The following is a 10,767-nucleotide window of genomic DNA, read 5'->3' on the forward strand; positions in this document are numbered from 1 at the left end:
GGCTTGGGACCTTGTAAATTGTTTTACTGTGTTTACTACAAGTTTAACATGATTATTTTGTTGCAAAGAAACACACCTTTCATCTATGGACACTCTGAAGACTAAAGTGTCAGGAAAATGTTCATTGCTCTTCCTGTCTTCCCTCATGATGTGCCTTTCTCCATGAGTACTGTGTCAGCTAAATGCAATTTGTTCTCCTGGAGAAGCAAGAGAAAGATCTGAGCAGGGTGGCATCTTCAGAGCCACTGTGAGGGGTGGGGAGCACCAGGAAGGGAAGAATCCTTTAAAGGACCAGTCCTACATAGAGGGAATTAGATTAGAATAAATAAATTAGAAAAAGTCTCTTTGGGGTTGAGGAGACTGAACTTCCCTGACAGTTGAGCTTCATGTGTTTATGGAGAAAGACCTTCTCTTTTCATCTTATTTGTACATTGTTTATTTCCATGTTGTATGTACATTTTGTTTAATATCTTTCTACTTTACTCTCCTAATTGTACCTCATGTATATCACTGTCATTCTCAGTCTTCAAATAGCAAATTCCTTTTTGACCATCAAACAGCCAAATTCCTCAAAGTTTTTTTTTTGTTCACAGCTGATTTTTTTCCTCCTAATAATTCCTTTGTTTTATATTGTAAACCTCATCTTCAGTCATTGGTTCAGGTTCTCAAAACCTTATTGATGGAGAAAAATTACCGAGTAAACATCTAATGGTGCAATTGAGGAGAAATGACTCCTGGCCCTCCATGCTGGGAGAAATCTGTGAATTGCTTGGCTTTGAAGATCAACATAAAATCCTGGGGAGACATGTGAGGTGAGCATTGCCTCAGGAGAAAGCCTTAAGGTATCGTAACATTAAAAGAAATACACACACACACACACTAGCTCTAAAAGTATGTGTTTACATAATTTTCACAATACAATATTTTCATTAATGTGAGCCACAGATTGAATATTCGAAATATATTTTACTAGTAGAAGCCCCATATTTTATAAAAGTGGTGACAATAATGGTGGTGTCTTTGCCAGATGTTTTAAGCAATGAAACATGAAACACCCAGGGGAAAAACACACATGTTCACTATGTTTGGTAATGGTGAAATTGGAACAAGTTTTATCCTAACAGCATCTTATTTTTTCACAGAAGGCATATGATACGGAACCTTTGTGAAAATAAGGAAGACAATAAAGGTGGAAAACCCTTCAGCCAGATTCCAAACCTTACTGTGTTCAAAAGAACTACTGGGGTAAATCCTGAATACCGTGAATGTGGAAAATTCTTCATAGATCACTCATCACTTAAGCGTCATATCAGATGTCAAACTGGATGCAATACCTATCAACGTAATGAACATGAAGAAGTCTCTCTTTCTTACCTAAGTACTCCTATGAGAACTCTTACTGAAGATAAGCCCTATAAATGTAAGATATGTGGGAAAGGCTGCATTTGTATCTCAACTCTTAAAAATTATGTGACAGCGCTCAATGAAGAGAAACTCTGTGAATGTAATGGATGTGGAGAAGATTTCTGTAGCTCCTCATCCTTTTGGACACATATGAGAGGTCACAAGCATGAACATAAAGGATACTGGAAAACCTATTCCACATCACTCACTTCACACAAAAAATTTCATAGTGGAGATAAGCCTTATAAATGTAAAGAATGTGGGAAAGTCTTTAGTCGTTCCTCATCCCTCATTACACATCTAAGAACTCACAGAGAGAGGCCTGATGAACGTAAGGAATGTGGGAAAGCTTTTGGTCGTTCCACACGCCACACCACACTTAGAACTCACAGTAAGGAGAGGCCTTATGAATGTAAGAAATGTGGGGAAGCCTTTAGTGATGCCTCCTCTTTCACTAAACATAAAAGAACTCACAGTGAAGAGAGGCCTTACGAATGTAAGGAATGTGGGAAAGCCTTTAGTGATACCTCCTCTTTTGCTAAACATAAAAGAACTCACCATGAAAAGAGGCCTTATGAATGTAAAGAGTGTGGGAAAGCCTTTAGTTGTTCCTCAAACCTCATCACACATAGAAGAATTCACAGTAGAGAGAGGCCTTATGTATGTAAAGACTGTGGAAAAGCTTTTAGTTGTTCCTCGGGACTCAGTGCACATAGAAGAATTCATAGTGACGAGAAGCCTTATGCATGTAAGGAATGTGGGAAAGCTTTTCGTTGTTCCTCACACCTCACTTCACATTTAAGAACTCATAGTGAAGAGAGGCCTTATGAATGTAAGGAATGTTGGAAAGCCTTTAAAGACTCCTCTTCTCTCACTATACATGTAAGGATTCACAGTGGAGAGAAGCCTTATGAATGTAAGGAATGTGGGAAAGCCTTTAGTGCCTCCTCTGCTCTCACTAAACATACAAGAATTCACAGTGGAGAGAGGCCTTTTGAATGCAAGGAATGTGGGAAAGCTTTTAGGGTTTCCTCCTCTCTCATTAAACACATAGGAATTCACAATGAAGAGAGGCCTTACAAATGTAAGGAATGTGGGAAAGCCTTTAGTGACTCTTCATCTCTCACTAAACATGCAGGAACTCACAGTGGAGAGAGGCCTTTTGAATGTAAAGAATGTGAGAAAGCCTTTAAAGACTCCTCCTCTCTCATTAAACATATAAGAATTCACAGTGGGGAGAGGCCTTATGAATGTAAGGAATGTAGGAGAGCCTTTAGAGACTCCTCCTCTCTTATTAAACATGTAAGAATTCACAGTGGAGAGAGGCCTTATGAATGCAAAGAATGTGGAAGAGCCTTTAGGGAGTCGTCCTCTCTCATTAAGCATATAAGAACTCACAGTGGAGAGAAGCCTTATGAATGTAAGAAATGTGGGAAAGCCTTTAATGACTCCTCCGGTTTGACTAAACATACAAGAATTCACAGTGGAGAGAGGCCTTATGAATGTAAAGAATGTGGGAAAGCTTTCAGGTGTTCTTCAGCCCTCACTACACATAGAAGAACTCATAGAGGAAAGAATCCTGTGAATGTAAGGAATGTGGGAAAACCTTTAGTTGTTCCTCTCACCTCACTACACATATGACTCACAGAAGAGAGAGGATTTATGAATATAATTAATGTGGAAAAGCCTTTATTCATTCCTGCATCCTTATTGAATGTTGATAACCTCACAGTGGTGAGAGACCTCATAAGAAAAGGGAGAAAGCTATTACTCGTAACTCTTAGAGAACACAAAACAAGGTACAGTGGAGAGAAACCTTAAGAATTTAAGGAATGTGGAAGCCTTTAGTTATTTCTTCCCCCTCTGAGGACATACTGTGGAGAGAATTCTCAAGAATATAATGAATGTACAGAAGTTTTCAAATGTCCCTCATTCTTTAGAACACACACACCTTAGCAGATATACTAGAGAAAAGCAATATATGTCTAAGTAATGTTGCATAGCTTTCATCTCTTTTCACAAACCGGAAAGGATACAAGGCAGAAAAACCATGTAAGTGTAAGGATTGTGGGGAATTTTTTGTTTTTTCCTCCATGCTTTCAAAGACATTCTAATTCATGTATATGGAAAAGTCTTCCCTAATTAACCCAATTGAACATGTGAGAAGTTGCTCTGGAGAGACAACATGTAAGTATAAGGTAACTAGGAACATCTACACATCTTTTTGCATTCTTGGACAACATGTGAGATATACTTTGGATTGATAATTTGAATGTAAAAGATGATGGAAGCCTTTAGTGTTCCTTTTCACCCAGGACACCAATGAGACCACACACACTGGAGAGACCCCGTGACTGTAAACTTTGTAAGAAAGCCTTCAGTCACATTATTTTCCTTATAGTGCACAAGGAAATTTATACCAGGGAAAGAACCTTATCAGAGTTGCAAATTATGAACATAATTTACTATTTTCATTTTTTGATGTAAACATTATGGTGACAAACATCACTCTAAGTATACTCAGCTGCTAACTGAAAGGTTGGAATTTTCAACCCACGCAGTAGCTCCGCAGGAGAAAGACCTGGCAGTCTGCTTCTGGAAAGATTACAGCCTAGGAAACCCTTGGTACAATTCTGTCACATAGGGTGGCAGTGAGTCAAAAATGGACTGGGTAGCACCTCATAACAATAGTCCTTTCAGTTCTAGGACATGAATTTTGGTTCGTAGTGTTTGCATTTTGATTCATTTATAGAGAAATACTCAAGGCTATGGTGTGCCCCTACAGAGCCCCAACCTGCCGTAGGTGTACTGGAGCTTTTGTCCTGCACAGACCCAAAGCCTGTGCTCAGAGATAGAGTCCTGGTTTTGGTATTTCTAACAGTCTAAGAGTGTGTGCTGGGCCACAAACTGAGGCTGCATTTGCTGGGATGGGAAGGAATAGTGTCTGCTGCAACACCTGGTGTGCACACCCACTGCAGGGCCTGGAGAAGAAGGGAGCCCAACTAGGGTTCTTGTATTAGTGAGGCCAAGGCAAGGACTGTTGGGACTGGAAGTTTATCCGTGCCATTCTACCAGTGCTGAAGTGGAAGCTGACTCACTGACTCTTTATGTGTGGAGCTTGGAAATGGTGGCCGTAGGTTGTAGAAGCCTTCAGATTAGACCTTTCTTGACCCAACACTTCCCCTTGTAGAATCATCCTCTGAATATCCCTGGCTCCCATGATGGTGCCTTTTGATAGTTGTGATGATAGTCAAAACCATGGAAGTGTCCACAAGGAAGGGAGTTAAATTAATGCCTGGCCATACATCAGAATATTCTACAGCCACTGTTGGGTCGCTGTGAATTGAAATTGACTCAGCGGCAATGGGTCTTTTTGTTTAAATGAGTTTTCAATATTTAACAACAGGAATACACTTGTGGAATATGAATTGGTAAATGCATTAAGTATTATAATAATTCACACAGTGAAACTACAGAGTAGTACCTTTCTTTCCTCCACAAACCTCCTTTGTGTTGCCCCTTTTTAGTCAAATCTCCCCTAAATCTGAATCCCTGGCAACTGTCCCTGTTCATATTATGTACTACGTAACTTTTTGATTTTGGCTCCTTTCACTTAGCATGATACACTTGAGAGAAATCCATGTTGACGCACATATCGATAGTTTGTATATTGCTGTACAGTATTACATTGTGTACTGACCATTTGGAGGGCAGTTGTATTTCCAGTTGTTATGAATAAAGCTGATGTAAATATTCTTTTGCAGGTTTTATGTGAACATAAAGTTTTTGTTTTTTTCACATATATCCCTAGGAGTGATACTACTATTATATGGTAGGTGTATTTTTAGGCAAGGATTCTGATAGTTCTCAAAAATGTTTGCTCAAGGGATACTTAATGTGTCAAAGAAACATTTATGGGATAAACGGGCAAATTCTTACTTCATGTTACTTTTATATTTGTATGTCTTTTCTCTTTAAAATCCTTGATTCCCAGTGACAATGTGTTACTTGTTTTACTCTGTGCAGTATATGTAGTAGTTTCAAAATCATAATACTAATAGTAGAGTCCTATCATTTAATGTCCATGATACATTCTGTGAAATAGGAAGTTAATGTGATTTGGACATGTGGGCATGGCTAAATTACTAGCAGTAGCATTCACTTATTTTTCACTTTTGTGTTGTTTAATAACCTTTTGTTTTACTGAAGTCGATACTTCTCCTTTGCTTCTTGCTGCTGCTGTCGCTAGCACAGATTTTGCTGCGTTTGGGAGCCATTACGCACTTCATGGTAATTTAGAAAGGAAATTAGAGAGAGAATGCCACAACACTCAAGAAATGTGAGATCCATGAGATTGGATACTGCTGCCTGCATATTGAAGCATACACTGTTAAACAGTAAACTTTGTAAGTAGGGAAATTTCATATTAAAATAATGATAGAAAGTACGGTATGGTATATATATAACCTAGTAACAGATGTTTATTAGGACTATCAAGACCTCTCTATTACAGGTTATGGATGTACTGTACCATTAATACGCCTGTCAGGGCAGTCATTTTGTATACAGGAGACATGAGAAACACGTGTCGTGTGTGGGAAGCTGTTGTATTTGCCACGTCCAGTTATGTCTGCTACATTCTGTCCTCTGATCAGGATTTCTGAACTCTGTTACAACCTATGGGACCATGGACTTATACATGGTTGGACATGGCTTGAATGGACATTATGCAGCACATGACTGTAGTACCATCCAAAAACTTAGTTAAGTACTCAGGGTGGGGGTGTTTTTTTTTTTGCATTTCTTTTTGTATTTATTGTTATATATCTTTATTAGGGATATGAACTTAAGTACTGTGCTCAAACATTTACTTGAACTCAAACTCTGCATGGTTACATGATCAGTTTAATGTTGTTAGTTGCTGTTTATGGCGATTTCTGTATAACAGTATGAAACGTTGCTTGGTCTTGCTCCATCTTCGTGATTATTGGTATGTTTAAGTAATGCCTTCCAAGCTCTGGGGCACATCATCCAGTACTATAGCAGACAGTATTCTGTTGTGATCCATAAAGTTTTCATTGACTGATTTTCAAAAGTAGATCACCTGGCCTTTCTTCCTAATCTGTCTTAATCTGAGTGCTCCACTGATACCTGTCTACCATTGTTGACCTGCTGGTATTTGAAATAACACCAGTGGCATAGCTTCCAGCCTCGTAGTAACACAAAAGTCAGCACGGTGCAACAATTTAACAGACAGGTAGTGGCAGTATGATATATTATTAGGTCTATTTCTTTGTGTTCATATTTAATTTTAAGGTTTCCATTCATTTTTAATTAACATACTTTACATACAGTCTACATGTTGTGAACGAGATCTGTTCCTAGGTCTGTCTTTAAGTCATATTTGCAGGTAAGTCAGAGCAGGTACCTACAGTTATTTAGTATCAGTCAATGTTTGTCTTGATATATAATATATATAATATGTATTTTACTTTTCTAGCATACTTTTCTAAGCACTTAAGAAACACTTCCAAATTCACTAAAACATCTTAAACTTAATCATATAGTAATAATAAAAGTAACTCCATATGGTACTGTACAGAAGAGAGCGTATGTGTGTAGGTGTACAGCACTGTAAAAAATACTCAGTTCTTAAAACACTTCGTATAGAAAAGGAAAAAAGATTGAAGGTTAACAGTTCACTCTCATTTCATCGATGTCTTGCATACCCGGAGTGACATTCGTGAGGTAATATTATAACATTAATAATTGGGTGATACAGAAGATGGCGAGATGGCTCCCGTTACAGATGATGGGCCTGGTGTTGAAGAGGATGGACCTGGTGCTGGAGAGTCGGGGTTTGATTCTGCTGCTGGAGAGGCGGAGTTTACTGCTGGAGTAAATATCTTGAAGTAGGCTCAAGGGAGGTTTCTGCAGAGCTTTTCTTTTTCTGATCATAAATGGCCTTATAGCAGCTGAGGCCGGCAGTAACTGGTCAACTTTGGTGAACCTCATCTGTATTAGGATCTTGCTACTCTAACTTTGCCATCCCTGCTTCAACGAGATGAAAGGCTTCAGCTAACTTTTATCAAAACCTTTTTTGGTTCTAGAGTTTTTAGATCCCAGTCTTCTTCCTCAAATACTATCACCTGCTGCTCCACTTCCCATAAGGTCTTCATTGGTTAGTTCTTTGGCATGGTGTCCAGTAACTATAATGTCATTTTTACCAATATCTAACTGCAGATGATTACCAATATCAAGCACAGCTTGCCTGGCTTCAGCAATGTCATCAGCTGTAAATTCTTGAAAAGTCTGTTTTGCATCAGGGTGACAATTTGTTCTACACTCCATATATGACTGCTTCTTTTCATGCCATTTTGACGGCATCACAAATGCAATTCTTTGAGAACTCCCTAAAGTTTATCACATATCCTGGGTGGCCCTGACTGCTGTGAGAAGGTCTGCCATAAATAATAGGCCTTAAAGAAGGCTACGACTTTTTAATCCATTGGCTGAAGTAGTGATGTATTGTTGGGGGGTAAATACGACCTTTACATTGGGGTGAAGGTCATCTAAAGTGCTCTTATGTTCAGCTGCATTGTCAAGCACAAGGGGAATCTCGAATTTTCTTGGCCAAGCTATAATGTTCAGTGGCAGGGACAAAATGGTTCAAGAACCAGCCTTCAAAGATGGCAGTTGTAACCCAAGCCTTTTCATTTGCCTTCCACTTAACAGGAAGATGTGCCTTAGTGATGTGGCGAAGTGTCCTCAGATTTAGGGAATGGTATACAAGCAAAGGCTTGAGCTTGAAATTCCGAGATGTTACCCCCAAGCAATAACGTTAGCCTGCCCTTCAGTGGCTTATGCCCTGGTGCACTTTTTTCCTCAACATTTTAGGAGAACCACTCGTAGAACTTACATCAGCACTTGCTGCGTCACCTTGTACTTTATTATGTCAATTTGCCCTCACTTTAAAACAATTGAACCAATTCCCATTCACAACAAATTCTTCAACCCCATCATCTTCACTTGCTGTATATGTTGTTGTTAGGTGCCACTGAGTCAGTTCTGACTCAGCAATCCTGTGTACAGCAGACCGAAACACAGCCCTCGTGGTGGTGGTTACGCTTGAGCACATTGTTGTAGTCACTGTGTCAGTCCATCTCGTTGGGGGTCTTCTTTTTTGCTGGCCCTCTCCTTTAACAAGCATGACCTCTTTCTCCAGAACTGGTCCCTCCTCACAACATGCCCAAAGTATGGTGAGACGAAGTCTTGCCATTCTTGCTTCTAAGGAGCAGTACTTGTTCCAAGACAGATTTGTTGCTTCTTTTGGGGTATAGAAAATTGACTGTGTTGTGAGAAACCCTGGTGGCGTAGTGGTTAAGTGCTACAGCTGCTAACCAAAGGATTGGCAGTTCGAATCCACCAGCACTCCTTAGAAACTCTATCAGGCAGTTCCTACTCTGTACCTGTTAAAGGGTTGCTATCAGTCAGAATCGACTCGATGGCTCTGGGTTTGGTTTAGTTTTTTTTGTGTGTGTGTGAGATAATGGATGCTTTAGTAATGTAGCAGCGTTGAGGCTGGAGAGATGATGTTGGGCTGGAAGATATTAAAGCACAATCACCTTGACTAGGTAATTTTATTGGCCTTGGGGATAAGAAAGAGAATTAAGGTTGAACTCATAATGTGTGTCTTCATCAACTGAGCACAGGGTATCATTCATCTGGGATGGGGAATACAGAAACAAGTGTGGATGATGATGCTTATTTTGCTGTCAACATCCCTTTTTTTTTGCTGCCACTACTAACTGGAAACCTAAACACAGACCTAAAGTTGTAAGCTCTATAGCTTGGCAGCTCAAAGTGTGGCCCATGGGCCAGTAGGCTCAGCATCACCCAAGAGCCTCTTAAGAATTCAGAATCCCAGGCTCCTCCTAGACTTCCTGAATCAAAACCCACATTGTAACCGGTTTCCTGGGAGTTTCAGATGCATGTGTTGGAGGAGTACTGGCTCTGATCCTTCCGCTTCCCTGGGGGTTTGTTGGTGAGAACAGAAGCTCTGCCTTCAGGAAGGGAAGGTGGTGGTGCCAGGCTTGGATTACCTAGACCAGAGTGATGTCTCTAGGAGGCACAAGTGAGTTTCTTTCCAGGCTGGGAGTGGTGAGCTGCAGGTGAAGGACACGGGGTTGTATCTGCAGTTTCTGCAGCTTCAGTAGTTGAAGTGTCATCGCTGCTCATCAAATACTTTGTTCTAATGTTACTGTAGTCTTTGAACAATTTAGTTTATGAAGATCAGGTGGACCAAAACAGCTAGGAATTTTGTTGCTCATTAAGTTTCTGTGGTTTAAGTTTGGGCCTAACGTTTGAATCCATAGGAAGTCTTTATCTTAGACGGGCATTTTGTTCTTAATTTTAACCTCCACTCTACAGAATGCCCCAAAGCATTGCCAGGGCTCCTGAGCTGAAGCTTCTCCTCCTCCATAGGGAATGAGACACAACTTTGGTTCATTGCGACCCTGTTGTCTTCACTCAGAGATAGATTCCACCTGAACACACCCAGCCTCACATCTTCATGGCTCCCGTTTTATCCCGAGGGGAGACCCAAAAAACAGGGAAATCATTGCAGGTGGGAGAGACAAAGAAAAATCCACTGGTTGTGTTTCACTTCAGATCTCTTGGGGCATCTCCCACTTCTACATGTGGCCCCCCCACCACCACCACTACCCCCATCTGCTGCTGAGTCATCCTCAACTCATAGTGACCCCTGTGTGTCGGAGTGGAACTCTGTCCCATAGGGTCTTTAATGGCTGATATTTCAGAAATAGATCACCAAGACTTTCTTCCAAGGTGCCTCTGGGTGGACTCAAAACAACAGCCTTTGCATTAGCAGTCAAGCACATGAACTCTTTTCACCACCCAGGGACTCTGGGTGCCAGTCCGGTATATGTTATTCATGTGTCCAGGTTACAAACTTTGTGGGGTGAAGATTTTTCTTAGCTAATACACATCAAATAAGTTAATATTAAAACCTCCCCAGGAATTATACTGCAGAAGGCCCTTCCTTACATTTAATTTGGAAATCAAAGTATCATCGGATGGTGACTTAATTGGTGCCACCAAGAAGAGTAATAATAGAGGAAATGGCTGTGCAGTTCTCAGTCTCTTCATCTGAGGAGTCAGAATGCTCCTGTTACTCAGTGAGGTATTTATCCCTGGTCAGGGCTTACTGCTGATTTATTCAGAACACCTGACCACCTGGGCCGTGATACAGTGTCCCTGCTCCCCACTCTTCAGCAGTGTGGCTTTTACTCTGTGATGCCTTTTAGCCGATACTAAAAAAGATTTTAAGAACCTTGAAATTCA

General features: G+C 40.4%; 1 protein-coding gene across 6 annotated transcripts in view; it reads left to right on the forward strand.

Annotated features, from left to right (window-relative positions):
* The window catches only part of LOC126072189 (zinc finger protein 345-like), a 112,364-nt gene extending 107,205 nt beyond the window's left edge, over window positions 1-5,159 (forward strand). For 2 of the 6 annotated variants that reach the window (XM_049876980.1, XM_049876977.1), the window contains exons 4-5: window positions 650-812; window positions 1,143-5,159. In XM_049876980.1, coding sequence (XP_049732937.1) covers window positions 650-812; window positions 1,143-3,045 — 2,066 coding nt within the window. In that variant the 3' untranslated portion in view covers window positions 3,046-5,159. Of the gene's footprint in view, window positions 1-649; window positions 843-1,142 lie in introns of those variants that run through there. The other 4 variants (XM_049876981.1, XM_049876978.1, XM_049876982.1 and 1 more) reach the window with 3 other exon arrangements.
* The last annotated feature ends 5,608 nt before the right edge of the window (window positions 5,160-10,767 follow it).

This window comes from Elephas maximus, chromosome 3 (assembly GCF_024166365.1).
Source record: "Elephas maximus indicus isolate mEleMax1 chromosome 3, mEleMax1 primary haplotype, whole genome shotgun sequence".
Classification (NCBI taxonomy): Eukaryota; Metazoa; Chordata; class Mammalia; order Proboscidea; family Elephantidae; genus Elephas; species Elephas maximus.